The sequence below is a fragment of the Passer domesticus genome, chromosome 18 (assembly GCF_036417665.1).
Source record: "Passer domesticus isolate bPasDom1 chromosome 18, bPasDom1.hap1, whole genome shotgun sequence".
Lineage (NCBI taxonomy): Eukaryota > Metazoa > Chordata > Aves > Passeriformes > Passeridae > Passer > Passer domesticus.
The window spans coordinates 8,752,525-8,778,295 of record NC_087491.1 but is presented as its reverse complement, the minus strand read 5'-3'; the positions used below and the strand labels follow the sequence as shown (position 1 = coordinate 8,778,295).

The 25,771-nt window shown below is 52.0% G+C and overlaps 2 protein-coding genes and 1 long non-coding RNA gene across 9 annotated transcripts in view; 1 reads left to right on the top strand and 2 right to left on the bottom strand.

Moving 5' to 3' along the window:
- RAPGEF1 (Rap guanine nucleotide exchange factor 1) overlaps positions 1 to 22,871 on the top strand; it is an 84,233-nt gene extending 61,362 nt beyond the window's left edge. For 3 of the 7 annotated variants that reach the window (XM_064394084.1, XM_064394081.1, XM_064394080.1), the window contains 15 exons: positions 5,086 to 5,367; positions 6,574 to 6,666; positions 8,276 to 8,358; positions 9,575 to 9,686; positions 11,275 to 11,350; positions 14,296 to 14,384; positions 15,809 to 15,897; positions 16,272 to 16,457; positions 16,613 to 16,697; positions 16,899 to 16,993; positions 17,431 to 17,509; positions 17,654 to 17,755; positions 18,179 to 18,276; positions 18,625 to 18,753; positions 19,280 to 22,871. In XM_064394084.1, the coding sequence (XP_064250154.1) occupies positions 5,086 to 5,367; positions 6,574 to 6,666; positions 8,276 to 8,358; positions 9,575 to 9,686; positions 11,275 to 11,350; positions 14,296 to 14,384; positions 15,809 to 15,897; positions 16,272 to 16,457; positions 16,613 to 16,697; positions 16,899 to 16,993; positions 17,431 to 17,509; positions 17,654 to 17,755; positions 18,179 to 18,276; positions 18,625 to 18,753; positions 19,280 to 19,430 (1,749 nt within the window). In that variant the 3' untranslated portion in view covers positions 19,431 to 22,871. The remainder of the gene's footprint in view (positions 1 to 5,085; positions 5,368 to 6,573; positions 6,667 to 8,275; positions 8,359 to 9,574; positions 9,687 to 11,274; positions 11,351 to 14,295; positions 14,385 to 15,808; positions 15,898 to 16,271; positions 16,458 to 16,612; positions 16,698 to 16,898; positions 16,994 to 17,430; positions 17,510 to 17,653; positions 17,756 to 18,178; positions 18,277 to 18,624; positions 18,754 to 19,279) is intronic. The other 4 variants (XM_064394087.1, XM_064394085.1, XM_064394086.1 and 1 more) reach the window with 3 other exon arrangements.
- LOC135283365 (uncharacterized) lies at positions 10,013 to 12,482 on the bottom strand. Its single transcript, XR_010349163.1, has 3 exons — positions 12,274 to 12,482; positions 10,175 to 10,237; positions 10,013 to 10,081 (listed from the first exon to the last, which is right to left on the bottom strand). It is a non-coding gene; the product is annotated as an uncharacterized LOC135283365 (long non-coding RNA).
- Positions 22,872 to 23,594: 723 nt separating the features above from the next.
- Positions 23,595 to 25,131, bottom strand: PRRT1B (proline rich transmembrane protein 1B). Its single transcript, XM_064394088.1, has 3 exons — positions 24,663 to 25,131; positions 24,367 to 24,507; positions 23,595 to 24,280 (listed from the first exon to the last, which is right to left on the bottom strand). The coding sequence occupies exons 1-3, from the start codon at positions 25,005 to 25,007 to the stop codon at positions 24,134 to 24,136; spliced, it is 633 nt and encodes a 210-aa protein (XP_064250158.1). The 5' UTR covers positions 25,008 to 25,131; the 3' UTR covers positions 23,595 to 24,133.
- Between the last annotated feature and the right edge of the window lie 640 nt (positions 25,132 to 25,771).

Genomic DNA, 25,771 nt, shown 5'->3' with positions numbered 1-25,771 from the left:
ATTTGCATCCCTCTAACCAGCTGCTCTGACTTAGGTATTGTTTTGTCTTTCCTGTTTAGCATTCCTTCTGTGTTTGTGTTCATTTCCACTGCCTGTGGCAGGCTTGGACATTGGTATTAATAGTGCTGTTCCCTGCTGGCATCACTGGATCCTCTGAGGTGATGAAAACCACTTCCTCTGGGGGTTTGTACATTTTCCTTGCAGTTGGAACACTGCAGGTCTCTGTAGGTCTTTCTGACCAGTCCCACGTTGACTTCACAGGCCACACACCCCATGTTTTTCGTGTGACTGATCTTTTAGAAGTCTTGTCTTGGTCTCTAGACAGAGTCTAGAGATCTGGAGTTTGCAGATCTGCCACCTTGGTCTGGGGACTTTGTCCACAAGCTAAAGAGTTGTTGCTGTAGGTGGAACTGAATTGAATTCTGATATTTTCCAAAGAGGGATGCATGGTTAATAAATCTTACAAATCTTTTCTTCCCCTGCTGCCCCCTTATTTGTTCTGTTGCAAAGATGTGCAGGAATCTCCACGAGGAAAATTTTGGATTTTGTGTTTTCTTGTGCAGAAGCCAGGAGACACAAAAAGCCCCATCCATGCCTGTACTGTGCTAACCATCAATTAAAACCAGGGAGGTCAGCTCTGCAGCCAGGTCAGAGGCCTTGCTGAGAAACATTCCAGCCTGAGGAGTTGCTGCCTTTCCTGTGGCAGTGCTTGAAGCCATTCTGTTGGCAGCTTGTGTTTCCAGCCATTCATTGCAGGAGCATTTCCTTCCTCATTAGCAAAAGTACCTGGAAGCCCAGCATTGTGTTATGAGATAGGAAGTCTTTTCAAATCGTTGTCTGTGCAATTATATTCTTAGGGTCTAATGACTTTGCAACACCCAGTATTTTGTGAACATAATTCTGTACTGTTACAATTTGGGCATCCAGTTCTGGCACGTTGCCCACATAGTTCCCTTAATAACATTAGCAGAGGAGATCTAAAAGATTGATCCTTTCCTCTGATAGCTTCATACTTTGGGAGTCTGATGCTCTACCCGAGCTGGGAGTGTCTGGCAGGATGGCAGATTAATTTGGCAGAAGTCCATGGGGTAACTGAGAAGGCTGTGCTTAAAAGGTAAAGACTGTGTCTGCTGGTGCTGCAGATGCTCTGTCAGCCATATAATTGAATTCAGCTTTGGATTTGGGCTGGAGACTGCTGTAACTTGGAACCACTGACTCTCTGCATGTATACCCCTGCCTCCCTGTTAGCTGTGGGCAGCCATGCCTAGTGAGTGTGAAGAAGCATCTCTCCTAAATAAGTTTTAATAGAAAAAAGTGCTTATCTCCTGCCATCTAATCCAAATAAACAGCCAGAATGTCACTGACCTTTGGGACATCCTGGAACAAGGCTTCTAATGATGGAAAGCTGTTCTGAAATATTCACAGTTGCAAAAAATCAAAGGCAGCAGATTGAAAAGGTTGAAAGATGCTGTCTGTGGGAGACCTCTGTGCCACAGTGTGTGGTAAATGTTCAGGGCCAGGCACGTTGGCTTCCTGCTGCTCCCAGGAGATGAGACTGCTCCCAGCTCAAAGCTGGCTTTGTGCAAGCACTTCCCAAGTGGCAGAGAGGTTTTTTTTAAAGCCACTGCACTGGTGAGAGGAGAGGGAGCTCTCTCTTCTGCCTGTCTCAGCTGTTTGCTGTCACAGGTCAGGTTATTCATGCTGGGAGCCCCTCTTCTGGTCCTGTGGTGGGAGCTGGCAGTGTGGCCAGAGCTGGGATACAGGAGAGCATCCTTCCCCATAGATTCCTGTTGCAGCCTCTTTTGTAGCTTTCCCAGAAGTTATTTGGAAGCACTTCACTTAAAGCAGGGCCATAGAGTAGGAGGCTGTGTCCGTGAAGCCATAACCTGACTGACTGACCCTGCAGGAAACCTCTGAGAAGCTGATTAAAACAAGCACTGATTGCTTTCCAAGATAAACTGCTGCCTCTTGGGGGGAGCACTAAAGGATGGCTTGTTTCCTTGTGACACTTGTGTTGAATGGACTGTCCCCTCCCAAAAAAAGTATTTATTCTAGAGGATGACAAGGACAACACCCAGATCCCATGGAAGCCATTGCTGCAATTCCTGGGGCAGCTGCTGGCTGGGCTGGGTCCGACTGGGGAGCAGCAGGAATGGGTGCCATATGGACATCATCTCCACTGCAGGGTGGGATTTTTTCCCTTTGAAAAGTATGCCTCACTCTTGGCTCTTGTCCCAGCACGGCTGCATAACTGGAATTCCAGAGCTGCTTGCAGGCTCCGGAGGAAGGAGGGGGCTCCCTTTCTGCAAGATGCAACTTTACAACAAGATTGGAAGTTGAGAGCAGGCTGACTAATTAATGCCAGCACACCAAAGGCTTCTCTGCACTGTTCCCTTTGTTAACAGCATGCTGAGAGCCTGTCTGCATCCTTAAATGATTGTTCACGGATCACATAATGAAGATTAATGCATTTTCATGGGTACCTGGGCCTTAAGCTGGCATTTTCAACATAACTCATGCCAAGTTGTTCTGAAGGTGTATTATGAGACCAGGGAGAGAGAAACACACAGTGATTGTCAATACTGACTTGTCTGCATTCAAACTTCTAAAATTCCTTCAATGTTATTTTATATTTAGGTCTAAATTGCCTTCAAATTAGGATTAATGTGCGTGAAGCTCCTCGAGGCAGGATCTGCGCAAGTGTTCCTGCCCCAGAAGCAGTAACTCCCCTCCCTGAGCTGCTGGTCCAGGCTGCAGGCAGGGAAGCAGAGCCTGCCCTGAGCTAACCCTGCCAGCACCTCACGCAGGGCTTGTCCCAGAGTGACTTGGCTGAGGACAGTCATTTCCTTTCACTCCTGCCCTGCGTGAGCTCCACTGCTGCTTTGCTAAAGCCTGCCTGTTCCTCTGGGTTCAGCAGGTCAGGGACAAAGCCCCCTGGACCTCCTGGGTGGAAGATGTCCATCAACTACAAAGTGAAGGACAGCGAGTGCCGCCCGTGTCATGTGGGTGCAGGAAGTCCAGCAATGGGGAGCTGGCACAGAGCTTTGCTGGAGCTAATTATTTCCTCTGCAGGAGCAAAGGATCTTGCTGTCGTCACAGCAGTTTTTTGAGTGCTTTCTTGAGGTGTTGAGCAGTGGTTTGGGGTCTAGGCTGGGACTTGGGGTGATCATTGGAATATTAGTGCCAGTGAGATCATGAAATACCAGGCAGGCATAATGAATCTGCTGAGCCAAGATGATGTCATGAGCCCGGCGTCTTACGAGGGATTTAGTGGTTTGTGCTGTGCAAGTGAAAATGAATAAATGTAGAGCATTTATCCAGGCAGAAAGTAAATACAGAGATTAGACTTGTCATTGTTACTGAGGCAGCTCCAAAAGCTGACAGTGTCCCTGGAGCCAGCGCTGCTCATCCGGGCAGGAAGAGAGAGGAGCCTGTCCTAGAGCCAGTCTCCTTTTAGCCACGGGCACATGGTGGGGATTTGCATTTTAATTATTTTTCAGTAGTCTTTTAAGCTCTCTTTCCAAAGCATCCCCCTCCTCTCCTCTGTATTATGGCCTGCAATTTGTTTTGGGCCCTACTTTGAGAATACACCGGAGCACTGCTGGACTCCACACAAGGCACAAGGCACAGCCACTCAAGGATTAAGGTGGTGGAAGGTAAAGCCTAGTCATTGACCTTTACATTTCCTTTCCTTTGTAGTGGAAAAGCTTTTTTGACCAGGCTTCTGGCCTGAGGCTGTTCTCAGTTTAGATTTTTTAAGCCCACATCTTTCCTAGGTAGAAACAAAAATACCACTGCTGAGCTGGGTGCTGCTGCTGGGGCTCAGGTGATGGACTAAGCTTTGCTTTTCCTTAACTGCTCAACTCTCCTGAGGAAATATAGCCTGAATTCTCCAATTCCTGCCTTTGATTCCTTTTCTTTTCACATCACAGTGGTGTCACTTTTCAGCCTGGTTTGAGCAAGTTGTGTCAGTGCTTCTTGAGGGCTCTGTGCTGCACTGTCCTGCAGCAGATCCCTCCATGGAGCAGCACCACAACTGTGTTCCAGCCTGAGTTTTTTGAATGATGTGATTTTTCTTTTAGTCCATTTGACTATGACCAGCTTTGCAAGTTTTAGAATAAACTCCTCTCCAGCAGATTTAGCATTATTGTCTTTTTTTTTTTTAATGGTAGTCAGCTTTGTTTTGGACTTACCCTGATGGCAAATCTTACTAGCACCAGATGTTAAAAGACAGAGGGTTGCTCTTGTTTTTCTTGGCACAATATATTCCCACTGCACCCTGTTTAATATTATCTGAACAGTAATCTGATGATTAGGAGAGATAGTGAAATAAAGCTTTACGCAGATGATCTCTTTTCATCTCTTCAGCTGACTCTTCAAGGCACTGCATTAAAGGATTGGTTTGATAAGGAATTCATCACTCCTGAGGGCAATTACCATTTTTGCTCCCTGTTTTTCACGAATGGGAAGGAGTAGCTGCATAATCTCCTTTATCCTTCAGTGTAACTTTGAAGGCAGTATCCAGCCACTCCTCCCTGGGAGCTGTGTGTTCTGGAACAGACTTGACACAGTAGCTGTTAAATTACAGGGCTGGAGCAAAAAGCATCTTAAATTTGGATCCTGTGGAAAATCCCAGAAAAGCAATAAGCACTTGAAGTAGTTTTCTCTATGTAGATGCTTCCAGCATGCTCAGAGTTGTGCTTTCTGTGTGCCTTCCCATCCTTTCCTCCACTCAGGTGATTTTCGGGGGCACTGCATTAGCAGTTCTGAGCTGTGCAGGTTTTCCCGTGCCTAGCAAAGGCTGGATACCTGCAGGTCCCACCTTGCTGCTCACTTTCCACCTCTGAGATGAGCAGCCAGGCTGCTGCTGCTGCAAGAACACACCTCTCCAGGAAAAGCCTGGCTGATGTGTCCCAGGTAGCAATTCCTGCTCTAGCATGTGGATGGTGAAATAGTGCTGCCTGTGTTAGAAATGCCTTGTGCTGTCACTGCTATGCTGCTGCCAATCTAATTACTTTTTCTTTTGTCTGTCTCTTTCCTTTCCCCATCTTCCTTGTTTTTGTGTTGTGTCTCTGCGTCCTGCAGTACAAATCTGTGTTTAGGTCCTACTCCCAGGACTTTGTGCCTCACAACCAAGTCTCCATACCTCCTTTCCTCTCTTCTACCTCCTCCTCCTGCTCCACCCCGCCTTTTCCGCCCGTCCATCTGTCCCAGAGCCCCGACCTAGCGGTGCCCGCTGCAGCCAGCCAGTCACCCAGCACTGTGGATGTGCCAAACTCCTCTTCTCAGGAGAGCAGCTTTAACGGGAATGCTCCTGTCTGCCTTCCTTCTGAAAGCTCTTTCACTGATTCTCTCCAGACGCCTTCGGTGAGACTTTCCAAAGAGATGATAACGCAAGGCTGCCTTTGTTGGGGTTTTTCTTTTAAAAATAATGTCTCTTGTGTTAATATATGCTAAATTGTGGTCTGGTCTGGTTTCCAAATGTGTGCGAATTGCAGAGAGGAAATTTCATATAAAAACGGCTAGAAAAAAAATGGACAACCTCAGCAGGTTTTAGAAAATGTTACACAGATGTAGGAAACACAAAATGTCAGATGCTGGTAAAGGGGAGAGTTGGCTGTAGCTTCCTGCAATTGTAAGACAAAGCTGAGGGAGGTAAGGGAGTGTTCTGTGAGGTTGGTAGTTACTAAATGCAGGCTCCTAACAGCAGTTCACATCCTGCAGTTGCCACCTGCTCCCTCCTGAGTCACCAGGAGCAGTGGGTACAGTCCAGCTCTGTCTCTCCTGTGCATAAAACCTATTGTTCTCCCCAGGTTCCTGCTCTTGGCAGTTCCCATCAGCCCCGGCTGTGTGCTGGGTGGCAGGTTGTCACATGTTGGTGAAGTGAGGCTAACACTGTTCCCACTCTGCTAGTTTGAGGTCCCACATCACTTTGCACATCACTGAGCAGGTCTGTCCATTACGGATACTTTTTTGAACACCTCATTTTCAAGACAGTTCCTCTTTGGTCTGCTGCAAAGCCGAGAGTTGATGGGATTAGAGCTGTCAGCACAGGGCATGCTAGTGCTGCCTCTCTGCCAAGTTTGGAAGAGGGTCACTGATTAGAGAGTAAATGTGCAGCTTTTCACGCTTCGGACGTGACCTTGCTTTGCATCTTCCTTGCACCAGGTCCTTGTTGTATCCCAGAAGGCCTCAGGTTTGGTTTATTCTGGGTCTAGTCCATGCTTGTAGCCTAGTTGGGGGGATGCCTTTGATGCCTGTGGGGCTGAGGGCTGGTCTGCACTCAGCAGGACTGCCCGGGGTAGGACAGGAGCTCTGTGTCCAGCTCTGAACATTCTGCTTCCAGCACCTTGAAATCCGCCCGCTGCACCTTGGCACTCTCACCTGGAGTCCACAGCTCTTGCAAAGCAGTGCCTGCTGCTGCCCAGGGCCTTCAGGATAGTCCTCCAGAGCCAGAAATAATGATCCCCAGCATGGTACAGCCTCAGTGGCCGCTGTTGGCCACAGAGACAGAGGGAGGTGACAGCAGCTGGGGGCACCGTCACGTATTTCCTTTCATCCTGTCTCCCTCAGAGTGAAAACGCCAGTGAGGAGGCTGGTGAGGGTGAATATGTCAATCTGTATTCCTCTGGCCAGAGCAACGGGGAACTCCCAGGCTCTGAAGGAGTAAGTAACAGCCCTGAGAGGCCAGCCCTGGGAGGGGCTGTCTGGTGCATGCCAGCTCACACCGGGGCTCACGCGCTTGGCACCGGCCTCTTCTGCACACCCTGCAGCTCCCTGTCCATCCTGCTGCCCCAGCTCCCCAGCCATCCCTCTGCTTGCCCACTCCTGGCTGCAGGTTTGGGGACCCTCTTGGTGCAGGTGCAGAGCAGGAGATGCTTTTGGGGTCAAGGGTGGCTTCTCCTGCTGCGCCGTTTCCTTTGCGCTTCGCTGCCTGTTTGGAGCTGCTTGCGTGAAGTTCCCTTCCAGAGAGCTGCACCCTGAGCCATCCTGCAGCCACATCTTTTCTTGTAACTGCTTTGCCTTCCCTGTTTTAATACAGAAAGCTTAAATACTAGCACTAAATACTTACTTTTTCCTTCACTGTTTGGTTGCAGTAAATGACTGATTTAGCATTGTGCTCACATGCTGTTTCTTCCTTTACCCAAGCCTTGTATCTTTGATATTTCCTAGAGGAGCCAGGGCGTTTTCCATTCCAGGGAGGTCCCATCTTCCTGTTGGGTCATAGGAAGCTGGCAGCAGTCCGTGGTGATTCTTTTGCCTGCCCTTCTCTTGGAAGGCACATCTCCTGCAGGATGTCTCCAGGACCTTTATCCATGGTGGTGTTAAATACGCCAAGAGATAGTGCTCCCATCGCTTCCCCTCAGGAGACACATCTGGGCAGGCCCATCCTTTTGGGCAGCTCTGAGCAGGTTCCCAACTTTGAAGCACAGGCCTTTACAGATAGAGTCTGGAAAAATCCTGCAGACACCAAGAAACCCAGGCTCAGCAGGGTGTTTCCATGCTGAGTGGATAGCATGGAGGTGCTTGCAGTCCTGTCTGTTCACTAGGTTGCATTTTCCAAGCTTCACTCTGCATGATGTTAAATAATTCTGAACTCCGACACTGCTGGATTAATATTCCCATTTGCTGTTCATGGCTATTTGTCTCCTTAATAAATGGCTAATTTAAAATGCTGTATCTTTGCTCTGAGCTCTCTACCTGCTGTTCCGTGCCGCGGGTTCAGCTGGTTCTGCTTTTTTGCATTAGCCTCATTTCCACAGCCCTGAGTCGTGGAGTGGAAACGTTGCATCATTGCAAAACCTCTTCTGATGGGAGAGAAGGGAGGTAGGGAGCAGTGAGCATCCACCCCCTGAGGCAGGGGGGCTGTGATCAGGAGGGGAACTGAAACGGGAGAGCTTAGAGCTGATTGTGTCTGTTTGGATTAAAGCAGGAGGCAAAGTGTATTTCAGCAGGAAGGGCTGGAGGAAAAATAAAAGGTCATGAGAGGGTTAAAATCCAAGACAACAGCTGACTTGTGTTGTAACTTTCAGCATCATTTCACAATGTTAAAAGCAAACAGTACTAATTACACTAGTCTCCAGAGATGGTCCCAAATTTCCTGTCTGATTAACTTCTGTGTTTTCCTGGCATTTGGCATTAACTTGCATCAATCTTTAACTGCTCTGTAGGAATTTACAGTAAAGGGCCACTTAGAGGCAGGCAGACTGTAAATGCAAGGCTGGCTGGGCTCAAGGACCCCGTGTAATGCTGAAAAACTCCTTTCTCTTGGCAGGAATCTCCCCCTGTCAAAGACTCCAAAGACTCGGCCTCGAACAGCAGTGCCGTGGGGAAGGAGGGCAAAGATGGTGCTGAAAGGTGAGCCTTGACCCCTGGTGTCCTCCTTCCAGGTTCAAAAGAGCCCCAACCTCCCCTCTGCCAAATCATCCTTGGGGCTGCCTGGTCTGCCCTAACCCTCCATGTTGTCTAAACTTCTAAGCCCACTTTTTTTGCACAGCCAGTGCCTGGTGGGATCCTGCTGAATGAGGAGAGCCCTGGCAAGATGTCAAGGAGCCCAAGGGGGTTAATGCAGCCTGTGTTAGCATCCTCAGTCCATCTCAGTGGCTGTGCTGTCCCTGACACTGGCTGCTCCCTCCTGCTTCCAGGGAAATGTGTGAAAAGAGTCTGTATTGCTGTTTGGAATAGTCTTCCAGAGGGAAATTTCTTCCTAACCCTGCTAGTTAGAGGCTGGCTGAGGCCCCGGAGCAGGAGGCTTTATATCCCTCCTAATGCTCTTAGCTGTCATTTGCCTATGTAAATGAAGAGGTGCAAGCTGTAACAGATGGGCTTCAGGAGGAGTGGAGTGAGTGCTTCCCTGCTGCTCGAGATTGCTCTGCAATTGCATTTCTAAAGCAAAAACAAGAACAGCCTTGATTTGTGTGTGACAGTCAATTTCCCTCCCCCATTTTCCTGCAGTTGGTTTGAGGGTTTTAATCCCTGCAGTGAAGGAGACAACCCAAGAGTGCTCTGCAAAGCTCACTATCTGCCCAAAATACTGACTGGTGCACGGGATTTTGGCCTGGGGAAAGTTATGAGGAACATGAGTACTTTGTTTTGTTTTTTTTAGAAATACAGGCACAGAGAGGACATGTCCTGGCACAAGACTACCAACCAATTCTAGAGGGGGATGTGGACCACAAAAATGGTCCTGATTTTCTGCTCTATTTTCCTGCAGCACAAGAGCCTGTCATCTCCCCTTGTCTCAGCACAGCGGGTCATGAACTGACTAAGATGTGCATGAGTAGAGTGTGCTCAGTCTCTATACACTTGAGAAAGGGCTTAGATTTGTGTGCACTAAAAATTTGGTGGATTAAGGAGACATGGAAGTGTGTACTTATAGTAAAATCCTGTCTGCCAGAAATGCAGACAGACAAGTGTTCACGTCCTAAGGGTTTATCTTTCTCTTTTTCAAGAGATGCACAAAACAGCAGAGTTAGAGACAGACATTTGGGCTTGTTTGCAAAAGATTTACCTCCAGAGTGTCTGTGTACTTACTGTCATTTGATGAAGGTTATTTCCCTTTTCTTTGTCACAGGCAGCCACAGTCACCAGATGCTTTGGAGTCATCACAGCTGGAGGAAGAGGTAGATGAGCTGTCCCTTATTGACCACAGTGAAATCATGTCTAGATTAACACTGAAGCAAGAGGTAGGTGCATTCAGGGTTTGTTTTCATACTCTTTGGTTTACTCTGAGTTGAAATCTGATTCTCTGCATGCACGAACAAAGGCATCAACTTTTATTAGATGGGAAAAACTAGGTTGCAGCAGAAGTGGGGTGTTGTGAAGGCTGCTGTTTTAAGTATGAGATGCTGGTACAGGCAGGGAGCACCAGCAATGAGTGAGGGTTTAACAAAAGGTGAGATGTCTCCCTAAAAGCCAGCACATCCTGTGCCCTTTTCCCAATCTGCCCCTTCCACCTCTTCAGCCTCTGACAGTCTGAAATGAATCACCTGAGAGCCTGAGCACAATCCATCCAGGTGTGGGTGATGCTGCTGGCCTTTCAGGGCAGGTTCAGCAGGTGAATGAGCAGGACATGATGTTACTGATGTGGAGAAGCAGCCAAAAGAATTGTTTCAGTGTTTGAGAAATAGCTTTGTGTCTAGCCTTGGGTGCACTCCCAGCCAGCTCTGCTCACTCTGACGTGCAGCTGGAGGGAGCATGCAGGCTTTTGAAGCTTTCAGGCTGTCAGGGGGCTGGGCTGGAAAACACAGAGAATGGATCATTTACTGGCACTTCAGGGGTGTTCTTTGGTCAGCTGAGATGTGCAGGAGAGAGTGAGAAGCTTTTACATGTTCTCTAAGTAGTATTTCATGGGTCTTGCCAGAGGGTCACCTGAAAAATTCACATCTTGGACAGAGCTGCTCCATGAGTGTAATGCATGATTGTTTCACTGTTTTGTATGTTGAAATGATAAAGGCACTCCTAAGAGATGCCAGACAGAACTCCAGCCTCCTCTGATGGATTGTTTCCTTTTAAAAACATTTAAAAACCAGTGATTTCTGAACATTTGGGACTAGCAGATCTGTGTCTTAGTGTCCTTTTTCTTTCTTTTCTTTTTGATCTACATGTCTGAAGCAGTATAGAACTGTCACTGTGAGCTTCTTCCTGCAGTGTGGGAACTGCTGGCTGAGTGGTGGATCAGTTTTGCATATTTTAAGTTGTGAAATGCAGTAGCTAAAAGAAAGATGTGTTTTAGAGAGTGGTAATTCAGGGGTCAAGCAATTAGCAGGGCTGTTTTCTTCTGCCAGTTACTGGATCATTTCAGGTGACCTCCGGCCAAATGGCTCCAGATTAGGGCATGAGCTGGCTAGGTTTTGATGTTCCAGGAACATGCAGGTTGAATGCATGACCTCCCACCCCACAGCCACTGTGCTACGTGACCCTGCACTTTGAGACAGTTCACACAGTGCTGCTGCCCTGTTAATGGAGTATTGGTGGCATTTCTGCTCATTCTCCTGTGGCCAAAGGTTCAGCCTTCCCTGAGCTTCACAACCTGGCCTCAGGGAGTCAGGGACCCCGAGCAAGGCTCGGCCCACTCCTCATCTGGGACACCAAATGCTCTGTTCAGATTCCAGGACTATCCCAGCTCTGAAGTCCATGTCCCAGCTTGTGCTGCGAGCAGTGCCAGGAACATTTTGTGCGCTGCCAGTTGTCGCCGAGCTGGAATCACAGCAGTGTTAAGCCAGGCCTAAGGCAGCTTGGGCCGTGCCTAACGTGGTTGTGTTGCCCTTGCAGGGGGATGATGGGCCAGATGTCCGTGGTGGATCTGGAGACATTCTGTTGGTGCACGCCACAGAGACCGACAGGAAAGGTAGGAGCAGCAGGGCAGAGCTGGGCACAGCCTGGCACGGCCTTGGCTGCCTGTCCCCTGCCCCACGGCCACTGACAGCTGGGCTGGGGGACTCTGCAGGGATCCTCTGAGCCTGGGGGGTTGTGTTTATCTCTGGGAGATGGAGGTAAGCTGGATAAGCCCCTGGTGGTTCCATTTAGCAGCAGGGATGGGATTAACTCCTCCCAGCCCTTGCCTGGATGTGGAGGATGAGGCAGGGACAGTGCTGTGTTGTGTCCCTGTACCTGCTGAGCTGGGCCACTGCCTGCTGTGAGAGCAGGTGTGACCAGCATGGATCTTGTTTCCAGAGGTGCTCCTGGTCCTTTGAATGTCAGGGCAGTGGTGATGTGGAGTTACTGGAATGTTGTGCATCAATGGGGATGTTGGTTTGGGTCTAATGCAGTACCCGTGGGCACTGGGAAGCTGCTCAGGTGCTGCTCTGCTGGCACCCGTATTTTCAATTTTCTGTGCCACCTCCTGTCCCACTCTGTACCACTTGTGTCCTGGCAGCCACCCAAGCCAGTTCAGAGAGGGAATCCACAGTACAAAAGAAGAGATGAGGGGCAGGAAAAGGCACATCAGCGACCCTGAGCTCCAGATTTGTTAAAACCCCTCTTCATCTGTCCAAACCTAGGCACCACACACATGAAGCAGCTCCTTTCCAAGACCTGTGGCACAGACAGCCTTTGCAGTGTTTCCAGAGAGTGATTTGAACCTGCCAAACACATTTGTGCTGATGGCCTTAACCAGGATTGATCTCCTTATCTCTTGGGAGGCAAAACACGAGCCCTCAGAATCACTCAGCACTCAGTTTAGAGGTTGATAGTCAAAGGGGAAATATCTTTCATGTACATTTTTAAGTGACAGGGGTTTTGCTGTAGCATAAGATGTTTGCAATTACTTACCAGCACCATTCAGCTAGCCAGAAAATCCTTCCCCTGACAGCTGTGTTTCCCAGTCTGCATGGGCACAGAATCCAGGCAGAAAGGACCAAAGTTAGGAGCACACCAGAGAGGCTGGAAATCTATAATAAAGAAAATAGTCTAAATGAAATGGTGGAAATACCCCTCATAAACATGCTGAAAGTGGGACAGAGAAACTGCTCTGTTCTTTCGAACAAGTGTTAGCACAAAAAAACTTCCCTACTCTTCCTGCTGAAAGACAGCTGCTTGATAAGGGGTGAGTGCTGGACCTCCAGTTGATGAACAGGGGGTTCTGAGGGTTCTGCAAGCTGTGGGGTGAGAGCTGTGCAGAACCTTTCAGAGCTGGGAGAAGCTGGAGCAGGGTTTTGTGTGCCCAGTGGTGCAGCTGTGGAGAGCTGGGTGGAGGGAGCTGGGGCAGCAACAGTTCCAGAGCTCAGCCTGCCAAGCCAGGGAGCTGAATGGAGCACAGAGGAATTTGTGCTATGCTAACCCACTGCTTGGGTGACTGAGAGGGTTAATGAATTAAGCTTACAATGAGAAGAATTCCAGGCTTGTAAATCAATCAGCCAAACGGCACAGAGGGGTAGAGTTAAGAGGCTTTCCTTTAAAGATGAATTTCTTGGCAGCTTCAAGTGCCAGAGCAGACCAGCTGTATTACCTCACGTTGCCTTTTGGGCAGATGGGAACCCAGAATAAATGTAACTCCACGCCCTATTGCATGATGCTTCTTGTCCATTTGAGTTTTCTGAAAAAGCTAAATGGCATAAGGAATAAAGAGAGACCTGTGGCCTTCAGGAATAAAATCCCTGGTCAGTTTAGTGCTCAGAGCCACACACACTTGCTGTGAGTGCAGGGTTAGAGCTGGACAAGGCCTGGGCTCAGCCCTGCTGTGACCACCCAGCCTCTGTTGTCTGTAACCCAGAGGCAGCAGCACTCCCTGATTTCAGAGCAGGAGGAAGGTGAGGTTCCTGCCAAGAGAAACACAGCAGGTAGAGAGACACAGCTCTGTCTCTGTGCCCTGCTCCTTCCAGCTCCCAGCAGTGGCTGGCTGTTACAGCACGTGGGCATGGGGTGATGCCTGTTCTGGCTGGAACAAGCTCTGCATGCACAGCCCAGCCTGGGCAGGCACAGAGGAGCTCTTCCTCTCTCTGCCCTGGTGCAGTGCTCCTGGCAGGGGCAGGGTGCCATCCGCTGCCCACCCTGCTGCCCTGCCCTGCTCTGTACTGGCACTAATGCCTGATGCTCCCATTTTGGCACTGCTGTCCACAGGGACCAGGCATTGGGACTGCAATCTTGACCTGACATCTGCATTCCTGTTTGCAGTTTGTGCTTTCTTCAAATTCCATCCTCTGTGCCCATGATAATGCCCAAATCCTTTGCAATTCCAGGCCTACAGCACCTTGTCCTGCAGATGAATTAGCACAGCCTGATTGCAGGCACCACATCTCTGTTGGGGCAGCATCAGTTTTTGTAGTGCAATTTGCTTTTCTTTTGGCTAGAAATAATCTTCTATTTACACTGTCCTGGGATGGATTTCCTGGAACTCAGCAAGGGCAGAGGATCTGCAGCACCACAGCATGTGTTGAAACATGTGTGTTCCTCATTGGGAGGGCAGAGTGACCTGCCTGAGCAGCAAAGACAGAGCAGGCATCACCTCTTGCCATCAGATCTTTTTTAAGCGTCCTCAAGGTCCAAACTGTGTTTTCCCTTGACACATTATTGATAGCTCCTGTCCCACAAGCAGGTGTTTTTCACTGACCCTTTTATGAGGCTGAGTGCTGCAAGTGGGAGCCAGGGCCGGGCCGGTGGGGACAGGGCAGTGTCACTGCTGCTCTTGTGCCAAAGGGTCCATCTGCTGGTAAGGACCAACAGCACAGCATTTCTGGAAGTTCACTCACACCAAAATGTGTCCATGTTCTCCTCTGTACATCTGCATTCAACCTCACAAGAAGCTTCTTTTTCTGAAAGCAGGGTTGACTGAGGCTTTCTTGCTTTTTTGCCTAGATCTGGTGCTGTACTGTGAAGCCTTTCTGACTACATACAGGACATTTATTACCCCTGAAGAGCTCATCAAGAAGCTGCAGTACAGATATCCTTTCATGAGTGGCAGTTCACTGCCATCTGGAATCAGAGCTGGATGGTCAGTGTGGAGGGAGCTGGTGGCAAGTTTTTTGGTGAAAAGCCTGCTGGTCAGTGATGTGTCCTGATGGTGTCCCAGGCAGGAATCCCTTCACCTCCACTCTATCCAGTGGGAATTGCTGCAGGGCAGGTTCAGTCACAGTGGATACTGGACCTGAGTTGTCTCCTGAGGGTCCTGGCAAGCTTTAGGGGCAAATCAGCTTTTTTGTATGTCACTGGGGAACTGGTCTTTTATTTGGGACATCTCGTTTGTGGCGTGGGGACCAGAGAACCTTCTTCCTTCCAGAGGGGCCATGGGCATTGCCTGCATGGGAAAGTGTAGTTTAATATTAGAGATGATTAAGCCATCAAGGCTTTCTCTCTCTTACTGTAATAAATTCAGCCCTGAAGATGCTCTTGGCCTCCCAGTCCTGAGCTGAGCTGGTCACTGGTAACGAGGCAGGGCCCTGATGTGCAGGGTGAGCGTTCCTGGCAGAGGATGGAGAGGGTCACTCCCTGAGCACCCTGCTGCCTTCCCTTGCCCTTGGCTGGGTTCCCTGCCAGCAGAGCAGGGCAGGGTCTGGCTGTGGTGGCTGTAGTGGCTGTGGTGGCTGTGGTGCTGTGCAGCCACGTCAGAGGGAGCCTGACGTCACCGTGTCCTGCCGCAGCTCGTCAGTGCCATCTGCAGCAGAGCTGCTGCTCTGGGATCAGCAGCCAGGGACACAGCACGGCTCAGCCAGGTGACAATCCTGCCTGGGGTGTCCCTGCAGGCCCTGCCAGTGCTGCCTTACCGACAGCCTTGTTCTCTGTCCCTTTGTCCACCTGGCAGAAGGTTTTTCAGCCTGTGCTGTCACCCCATCAGTGTCCTCCTTGCAGCAGATTGGGCAGCCAGGAAGGTAGAGGTGACATCTGAGATCTGTTGAGACCAGATGTCACAGATCAGTGGGGGAGATCACTGTAGGGAAGTGCTGCTCATTAAATTTCACCTTAGAGAGAACAGTTTCAGGGTACACCTGCTCTCAGTTCTATGAGGTGTCAGTACCTCCTCACACCCCCTGCTACCAGCAGCTGGTGTCAGTTTAATGCCATCTTAGAGCCATATCAGTGTCCCTTATCTCCTAGAGATCAAACACCAGTTTCCATCAGGACAGAACAGTGTTGTGTTCTTATGTGGCTTCCCCATCCCTGGAAGTGTCCAAGGCAAGGCTGGATGGAGCTCTGAGTGACCTGGGACAGTGGAAGGCGTCTCTGCCCATGGTAGGGAGTGGAACTGGATGATTATTAAGGTCCCTTCCACCCCAAATCATTCAATGACTTTATGATTCCTTGAGGAGTTGGGAATTGCACTGATGCTGGTCTGGCTACACTGAGTTGATTCTTTAATTTGCAACCAACATATGAGAAGTTTTGCCACTTCCCGGACACGTTCAAGAAGCGAGTCAGTAAGAACACCTTCTTCGTGCTGGTGCGAGTGGTGGATGAGCTGTGGTGAGTTGTCTTCTTCATTTTGGGATGCAGGGTCAGTAACTCACAGAAATCTGGCAGCTGGGAAGATGTGATTTTTGGGGAAGATGTATTTTTTTAACCCCATCTGCAATGACAGCTGAAATCCCACAACCCTGACCAGTTGTAGTGCTGAACTCTCTTGGAAGAACAGATTCTTCCTGTGAGTCCTAACTGGGTCAGTGGTTTGAAAATAACTAGTAAAATGGAATCTCTGGTAAACAAAGAGCTGGGAAAAGGAATTTCAGTCACCCAATTCTGCTGGTAGGAAAGAGCAGTGAGACTCAGTACACATACAAACCCCAGAGCTCAGTGTCTCAGCTCTGATGCTTTCCCCGCATTTTCCACCTTCCTCTCAGCTTGGTGGAATTGACAGAGGAGATCCTCAAGCTGCTGATGGACCTGGTGTTCAGGCTGGTCTGCAGCGGGGAGCTGAGCCTGGCCAGAGTGCTGCGCAAGAACATCCTGGATAAAGTGGATCAGAAGAAAATGCTGAGCTACGCCAACTCCATCAAACCTCTCGCGGCCAGAGGGGTGGCAGCCAGGTGAGAGAGTTGCACCTGACCATATCTGTGTCCTCTGAGAGCCAGGACACCCCTTCCCTGGGAACACAAAGAGTTTCCTCAGTTCAAAATACAAGAAAGATAAGAAAACAGGTCACGTTTTCTGAGCCTTTGTACTTCCTGGTTGTTTTACACAGGCCAGGGACACTGCATGATTTCCACAGTCATGAAATAGCCGAGCAGCTGACCCTGCTGGATGCTGAACTCTTCTATAAAATCGAGGTACAGAGATGAGGATGGGCTGAGGGCAGTGGGAGGGTTTGTTCCCTGTCAGCTCTCCCAGACACCTGCTGGATTGTAGGACACAGCTGATCTTGTGCCAGCAAGTGGCTGTGAACAAAGGCTGCAGCTGGGAATCTTGGGGTAGAAATCCTATTTTAATGTGTGGTATTTTCCCACCCCTCTCCTCTCCTTCCTTGGCAGATCCCAGAAGTTCTGCTTTGGGCAAAGGAACAAAATGAAGAGAAGAGTCCCAACCTGACACAGTTCACAGAGCACTTTAATAACATGTCCTACTGGTAAGGAGCTCAGAACAGCCATGGCACTGAACTGTGCCTAACCTCCAATGCCTTGCAAATATTCCAAATATTCCTCGTAGACTTGGGTTCCTTCATTACAAATGGGATAATGTGTATTTTTGGCCAGGAAGTAGCTCCAGAGCACTCGTCTTAAGACCCCAGAGCACAGCGGAAATAAAATAAGGAGGGTCTTGTAATCCAGAGGAATTAATTATTAGTATCACTGAGCTCTTGAAAGAAACATTCCCCTTGCAAATAAATGCACTCTGTGAAAGTATCCTGTCTTTGCTGTGGATTAGAGTGCTCCATTTGAGTTGGAGTTATTGTGAACTTTTTTGCATTGGCCCATCCCCATTAGTGATCAGTTTTCTTAATGAAATGAGGAAATCTGATCTCTGCTTAAGTAGGTTTATCTTTTATTCTGTCTGTTCTTCCAGGGTCCGTTCAATAATTATGCTACAAGAGAAAGCCCAGGACCGAGAGAGGCTGCTCCTTAAATTTATAAAGATTATGAAGGTATTGGCTTGTTTTTTTCCTGTGAATCACACACACTGCTGCTTGAAGGAGCAAGGGAGTGGGGCTCTCTGCTTGGTAGAGCTGTTTGATGCTAGAAGGCTTTTCAGAGCTCTCAAGTAACTGGAATATTCTCCCTCTTCACAGCACTTACGAAAGCTGAATAATTTTAATTCCTATCTGGCCATTCTTTCTGCACTGGATTCTGCACCCATCCGAAGGCTGGAGTGGCAGAAGCAAACCTCAGAGGTGAGGAGCAGTGGGAGCTGTGATCTCTGGGGGAAGGTTAAGTGTGGTTATGTATGAAACAGCTGAGTGGTTTTACATCCCAGCAGTGTCCCAGGGTGGAGGCATGGTGCATAACTCCTCTCCAGTGGGTAAAATGCCACAGTGCTGGAAGCCTTCAGTGTGGCTGGGCATTCTGACAGCTGCAGGAGTGCCAGCACAGTCGCAGGGGAGAACAGCCTCCTCCTCCTCCTCCTGCAGTCCAAGCCTTGGGGAGGCTGAAGGCAGCAATGTTCCACGTGAACACCCCATGGTCAGGCTGAGTAAATCAGCCGGAGGTGTTTGCAGCATGGCATTAACTCCCTGCTCTGTGTGGCTCTCTGGGGGGAGGTGACAAGGAACATGGGCTTGCAGCAGGGGTGTCAGCAGGGGATTTGTGTGCTGCAGGGCCTGGCTGAGTACTGCACCCTGATCGACAGCTCCTCGTCCTTCCGCGCCTACCGAGCGGCCCTGGCCGACGTGGAGCCCCCCTGCATCCCCTACCTGTGAGTGCCAGCTCCTTCCCCGACACTGCTTCTGCACATCAAAATGGCTCCTCCAAGGACTTCTCAGCAGCTGCTGCTGGGCTCAGCCCTTGCCTTTTGCCCAGCACCCAGGGTCAGGCAGCACCGTGCCACATCAGCCCCCAGGCCCTTTCTGGGGCAGGGTGGCCAGCTGGGGCTGTTTGCAAATAAACACCTTTGGCTCTGCTGCTGGGGAATGTTTCCCTCTGGATAAGGTTGCCATTCTGGTGGCAGTGGGAGGCTGTTGGATTTTGTTGGGCTGCCTTTTGTGACTAACCTCTGTGTCTGTTTGCCTACTCCCTTGGCCTGCTGCCTCTTTCCCTCTTTCAGAGGCCTGATTCTGCAGGACCTGACCTTTGTCCATCTGGGAAACCCTGATTACATTGACAGCAAAGTGAACTTTTCCAAGCGCTGGCAGCAGTTTAACATCCTGGACAGCATGAGGTGCTTCCAGCAAGTGTAAGTGCAGCAGTGGGGCTCAGAGGTGGCTTTGGGGACCACGCTGGGGACTGGGACAGGGGCTTGGACATGTGGAAGCCCCTGTGCAAGCAGAAGGGTCTGAAGGGGAAGGGAGTTGGAAGGAGAGCTGGGAGCAGCAGGGCTCTAATCAGTCTCCTTCCCTCTCTCGGTTAGATAAACATTGTAAGGACATTTTTCTGATATTAGTTTTAAGATCCAGACAAGTTTTGCTTTCAGGTTTTGCCGTTGCTGGTGCCTGTGTTCTCTGGGATATTCAGGGTTTTTTTCAGTGCTGTCTTGCAGCAGAGGCAGCAGATCTAACTGCTGATTTCTGTGTGATAAGTGCCTTTTTCCCCTCAATTCAGCAGCAGGTTTTCCCCTTTGTGGTGCGACACCACTGCCATGAGTACAGGGCACAGCCCACAGTGCTGGGTGTCCTGAGAGCAGGACAGGGGTGGGTGGCCCAAAGCCAGGAGAGGACCCCAGGTAGCCCTTGTGTAACTGCAGCTCCTCTGTGGTTTTCCAGACATTACGACATCAAAAGGAACGACGACATAGTGTCATTCTTCAACGACTTCAGCGACCACCTGGCTGAGGAGGCCCTGTGGGAACTGTCCCTGAAAATCAAACCTCGGAACATCACGAGGCGGAAAACAGATCGGGAAGAGAAAACCTAGGAGGAGGGGTTGTGCGAGGAGAATTGCTCCGCAGAGGCGCCGAGGGCAGCTATGAGACTGGAGTTCAATGTTTGTACCTGTCACTGGATGACACACCCTCCCTCCCAGCTGGCAGCCATCCCTGGGGGTGGGAATGCCGGGCGCGAGGCGCCGGCGCAGCCGCCGAGGGCAGAGATCGGCCGGTGCTCGCTGCACTCGCCCTCCTCCTCCTCCCGTCCCTCTGTGCCATGAACCAGCTTTAACCCCGGGGACAGAGCTGTGTGGAAGGAGTGTCCCACGCGAGCGTGTGGCTGGTTTGCTGGCCTGTTGCATTCAGGTGTTCCCTGGCTCTTGTTCCCATCCAGAGCAGGGGCAGCAGGAGCTCAGCACCCACTGACTCATCTCCGGAGCGGCGTCGGGCAGCAGCGGCCGTGGAAGCCAAGGGTTGGAGTCTCCCCTGCAATGCCACCTTCCCAACATGTTCGTGAGGATGGAAGTGTCTCCTGCTGCCTGCCAGAGGAGCTCTGCTTCCAGAGAGCTGCTTGTGTTTACAGGGGTCTCGGCTCACCCCAGATCTCTGGCGCCTTCTTCGCGGGAGGAAGGCACCGGTCGTGGATACGGAAGAGGCACTGAAAATGTGGGCAGGGACCCGCCATCTCCAGTCATCACACCCCCCTCCTCCTCTCAGATCTCATTATTTAAGCAACAGTAAATCCCTCTGTACCTGGGAACACGGACTGCCCAGGTGCTGGGGTCACCTGCCTGTGACCCCGTTGTCTCTTAGCGATGGTACTTAGCTTTTGCACAGGAAATGCTGTAGGACACAGACTGTACATACCTAGTGTTTAGAACCCCATGAGGTTTTTTTGATGCATGTCTGAATACCGATGAGTTTATAGGAAAAAAAAAAAAAGACAAGTGCAAACCAGTCTGTATAAAATCCACAACCAGTGACAATGTTGTTCCGAGTGCTGGATAAAGGAGGCTCGGGGCAGCCAGGTGGGCACTGGCTGCAGAGCAGGGGCAGGAGCCTCGTGAAGGAGCCATGTCTGGGTTGGAAGTGGGAGCCAGGAAGGAGCCCTGTGCCCAGCTGAGCCACCCTGTCCTCCCACCCACTCCTCTCTCCTCTCTCTGTTGCCAAATGTTTTTCTCTGGGGGTCCCTGTTGGGACCCTCAGTGCTGTCCTTTGAGAGCTGTGCTTTGGCAAGTCCCTGTCCCCAGTCCCACCATGCTGGTGCCAGCAGGGCAGGGACAGCCCAGCGTGGAAGGGCAAGGCAGGGGTGTAATTTCCCACACACACAGTGTTAACCCCAATCTGTTCAGTGTGCCTTATTCAGCCCTTCTGTCCCCTCTGTGTCCCACCCAGGCCGTCTCACATCCCTCCTCTCTGTCCTGCTCCAGTGGTTTGCAGTTGGATGGCGGGTGTTGAGTGTGCCCTGCGGGTTTCAGCAGCCTTGCCAAGCCCTCCTCAGCTCCCTGTCACGTGGTCACAGGTTTTTACAGGGTTTTGACAAAATCCTGCAGGTTTAGGGCAGGATTCCCAAGGAATACAGACATGGAGTTTCACAGAGCATCCTTAACTTATTTCTCAATGGCAGCTCTGTGCCTGCTAAAGCCCCTGTTTGTTCTGGGTGAATCAGAGCTGCACTCCTTTCCTTCTCCAAACAGATTGCAGAGCCTTGGCCAGCTCTGCCTGGCTCTCAGGAGGGAGGGACAGCCCGGGGTTTTACCCTGCTTGGTTATTTTCCTGAAGACTCAGGCACGAGGCTCACACAGTGGCCAAGCACAGAGAGACCCCCTGCCCATGAGGGCATCTGGGAGAGGGGAGTGTGGGTCCAGCACAGTTTTTGTGCAACCCCAGAGCAGGAGGAGCAGGAATTTTTCATGCTGAACCACGGTGTCTGAGCCACAACACTTCAAAAGTGGTTTATTTTCATGGCACTGAGGGCATTGGAGCTGTGTGTTTTGTCCAGCCAAGGCTTTGCAATCCCCAAAGGCTTCCCAGGAAGCAATATCCATGTTTCCTTTGTAAATAAGATCTTTTAAGAGCCCAGCATGGCGAGGTGGTGAAAAGGGCAATGAACACACCCAGGATGTGGTGTGGGCTTCACCCTGGTGGCTCTGAGCAGCCCTTGGGTGCCGTGGCCAGGCTGTGCTGGGAGGGCTGTGTGTGCTCTGCAATCACAGCCCTGGGGGTTCAGAGGGACGGGGGGGGCAGCTTGTCTTCATCCAGCTGAGTGACCGTGTGACATGAGGGGTGAGCAAGTGGCTCGTGGCTTGGGCAGCAGGACACCCCAAAAATGGCAGTGACTGGGGTTCCACGGGGCTCCACCTTGGCCCTGTGCTCTTCAACATCTTCGCTGACAGCCTGGACACAGGACTGGAAGGGATACTAAGGAACTTTGCTGACAACACTAAATTTGGGCACTACTATATAAAAGAAGATATTAAGCTATTGGAGGGTGTCCAAAGGAGGCCACAAGGATGGGGAAGGGTCTGGAGGGGCCTCATGAGGAGCAGCTGAGGGTGCTTGGTTTGTTCAGCCTGGAGGAGACTGAGGGGAGATGTTGTGGTCTTCAGCAGCCTCAGGAGGGGCAGGTGCAGATCTCTTCACTTGTGAGCAGTGACAGGACCCGAGGGAACAGCTGCAGCTGTGTCAGGGAGGTTTAGGTTGGAAATCGGGAAAAAGTTCTTGCCCCAGAGGGTGGTGGGGCACAGCACCAAGCCTGTGTGAGATCAAGAAGTGTTTGGACAGTGCTCTCACATGTGCGGTGCCAGGAGTTGGACTCAGTGACCCTGGGGGGTACCTTTCAAGTCAGGAAATTCTGTGATCCCCAACCAGTGGGAGCTGTTTCCAGGTTCTTCCCTGCACTTGAGCCCACAAGCCCAGTTGGCACCAAAGGAGGTCTCGCTCTCTTGCCAAGCCCCCAGAGCCAAAGGCTCAGCCTGTGGTGTGGGGATGGGAGGTCTCAGTGCCCCCCAGCTTTCCTCCCCCTTCACCCCTTCCTCTGCTGAGCAGTGTCCCCGCCACAGCTCCTGGCTCGTATCCCACCCTCAGGCCAGGCTCTCAGGGCTGGAGGGACCCTAAAGGAGCGTCCCCTTGCCTGGAGCAGCTTCAGGTTTGCTGACCAGAGACCCCCCTCCACTCCAGGAGCAGTCCCTGGGGAGCAGAAACCCAGAACATGTGCAAGACTGGCCATGAGCGTGTTCCCATCTTGCAGGCAGCATCCTCAAGGCCATCACGTCTTTTTGGGGAGAGGGAAGAGTGTGAGTGCCCTCTCCACACGGGGCAGGGAGTGGGGCGAAGCGATGTCCCCAGTCACCAGCCCCCTGCCCCAGGCCCCTCCCCACAAGCAGTTCCGTTGTATTATAGATTTACCACTAACCCCCATGGTGGCATCTTCTGCAAACATTTCAGACCTGTAACTTTTATATTAAAGACAAATAAAACACCAGTAACGAGCCTGCCTGCTGATCCTGTTTACAGTGCATGCACAGTCTGTGGATTAAAGTGACAATCGAATCCGCCTCTGGCGCTGGTGTGGCCTCGTGTTTTCTCATGTGCCCCCCGTGGTTTTCCTCTTCCCCTGCCTCTTTCCCCTTTATATTTTCACTATAAATTTCTTCCCTCTCTGCGCCAAGATGGCTTTGCCCCCATACAAGCCATACACTTGGGAAATCTGTCACCCTCTCTGGGCACCGTTGTCCCCGTGTCAGGGGTTTTGGCCCCGGCGTGTGCCCAGCCCGTGCAGTGGCCGTGTGCCCGCAGCCAGGGCTATAAATAACCCCTGCAGCGGCCGAGCTGCTCCACGCTGCTATTTCAGTCCTGGACGGGGTTCAAAATTCCTCTGGAAATAATTGTCACGGGCTGGCTCAGGAGGAGAGTGCCCAGACAGTGACCGAGCACGTGCCCCCCGCGCCAGGGCTGGAATGTGGGGCTGCATCCCAGGGAACCAGCTCAGCAGGAGGGGAGTGCCCACAGCCCAGTGTCCCCCCAAGGTGCTCGGCCAGTGACCCCCCAGGCCAGGGCCATGTGGAGATTCCCCTTCCCTGGGGTCCTGCATGGGCTGGTGCCCACCTGCTCTTGGGAAAAGCCTGATTTCAGCTGTTGCAGGAGAACTTACCCTGAATTTTGTGGTGGGCAAAGGGAGATGCAGGTCCTTGGTGTGCAGAGAAAACGGAAGCTTTGGCTACAGCTGAATTTTATTTCAATCTGGAAGCAGCAAGAGGTGGCAATACAGGGGAGGTGTTGTGTGGTGGGGTGGGTGTGTGCAGAATTACTGTAGAACTGCATGCATGGGTTTGTATCTTCTCCCACTATTAATGACCAGTGAGGGCTTCCCATGCACCTGTTACTTCTGCTCCACCTCCGACCCCAATCCTACAAGATGCTCCCACTGGCAGCTCCAAGGGACAGCCCACAGCAATGGGATTCAGCATCCTGCAGCAGAGCCCGATCCTGCCCATGGATCCCACACAGCTCCCTGCCCAGAGCTGGATCCAGCAGGATGCAGCATCTCCCTGCCCTGGGCTGAGCAGATGGCTGAAGGCTCCGGGGCAGCTCCTCGCCCTGCCGGGAAGGATGGACGCTGCCCCGCAGCCTCAAAAACTCTCCGTTGTAACCCGTTTCCACACAAAGCTGTGGCCACTTCACCTGCCCGTGCCCCACACACCCGCCTCAGGCGGCGAGCCTTGGAGTCCTTGGCACACGCCCAGGGTCCTTGTCACAGGTACAGGGACACCAGGACGTAGATGATCCAGCTGATGGAGGCGAACAACCCGAAGAGGAGGCTGATGAGGACCAGTGACTGCGCCTTTCGGGATGCCACGTACGCCTGGGCCATGTCCCCACGGGCGAGCGCAGCCCGGGTCTGGGCCAGGGGGAGAAGGGGAAGGTTTAGAAGAGACCCGCAGCACCATGAGGGGCTTCTAGGCCGCCAGGTGAATCTTTGCTTACCTCGTGGGAGTAGACGAGGGCCATGACCCCGGTGAGCACGCAGCAGAAGAGGGTCACCAGCACCGACTCCACCGTGTAGTCCTTGGGCCGCTGGTGCCCGCGGCCCGCGGGTGAGGGCCCCGCGGCCGGCTGCGCGGTGTGCTGCGGCACGGGCTGCTCAGAGCGGCCCGAGCCCGCCGTGCTCCCGCCGGGCCGCGCCCCTCAGGGCCCCGCGGGAACCCCGAAACCCGGCGGGGGAGACACGGGGGAGCCCCGCTGCAGAGCGGGGCCGGAACATCGGGGTGGGCGATACGTACCGGGCTGTAGGGCAGCGGGCCGGGGGGAAAGCCCGGGGCTGGGAAGGGCCGCGGTCCCGACGGGTAAAAGACGGGCCCTTGCTGGGAGCAGCCGGCTGGGAAGGGCGGGTACAGGGGGTGAAAGCTCTTGGGGTCCGGCGGCGAGTAGGGTGGAGGGGCCCCCTCGAAGGCTGAGTTGGTGACCACCGACACGGCCACGGGCCTGTCCCCGGGGGCCGCGGGCGCGTCGCTGCGGGTGCCGGGGCTGGGCAGCCCCCCGGCCGGCCCGCCGCCGTCCCCCGGCTCCGCTCCCCGCGCGGCAGCGGGGCCGCGGGGCTGGGGCCCGGCTGGCGGCTCACCGTCCATCCGCGGAGACGCCTGCGGGGACAGCGAGCTTCTGACGGGACGGGACGCCCAGCCGAGCGGTCAGCGCGGGTGCGGGGTGCGATGGGGCCGCCCTCGTGCTCCCCCCCGGCGCCCCATCCCCGCCGCACTCACGCCGTGCCCGCGGGGTCCCAACTGCCGCCGCTCGGGCCCGGCCCCGCCGCCCCCCGAGCCCCGCGTGGCCCCGCGCGGCGGCGGGAGCGCGGCCGGGCCGGTTAATCATTGACCCGCTGTTTGCCCGGGCCTGCACCGCGGGCTCCGCCGCCCCGGCAGGCAAACCGGGCTGGCCATGGCTCCGGGGTCTGTCCGGCCCGTGCAGCGCAGAGCAGTCAAGAACCTTCCATTTCTTCCTGTTTAAACATATGATTTGTGTTTATTTTATTTTTTTTTTCTATTTTATTGTATTGACATGTAGAGTGTGGTGTGTGTTCCAGATCTATTTATACACAAAATTTATGTAAAATTCTGTATATTGTAGCTGCAGCTATTAATGTTTAAAATGTGTGTGTGTGGATATCTCTGTCGCACCCACGCAGAGGATGTGTGCGCACACAGTGTGTACGTGTCTTACCATATGGGTATGGATGTGTCCTGGTGTCTCTGTGTTGTACCTTCAGGTGTTTCTTCACAGCTCCCATGTACCGCGCTCTGCACGCACCTGTACTCGTCAACAGGGGTACAACACACATGGGAACAGGTGTAAAACACACATGGGTACAGGTGTAAAACACACATGGGAACAGGTG

Excerpts from the sequence above, each read along its gene's own strand:
- PRRT1B (XM_064394088.1), bottom strand. The coding sequence starts at position 25,007 with ATGGACGGTGAGCCGCCAGCCGGGCCCCAGCCCCGCGGCCCCGCTGCC. Across the intron at positions 24,508-24,662 it reads GCCCGCTGCCCTACAGCCCG|CACACCGCGCAGCCGGCCGC; the intron begins GTACGTATCGCC and ends CCCGTGCCGCAG. Across the intron at positions 24,281-24,366 it reads CCCTCGTCTACTCCCACGAG|ACCCGGGCTGCGCTCGCCCG; the intron begins GTAAGCAAAGAT and ends CCCCTGGCCCAG.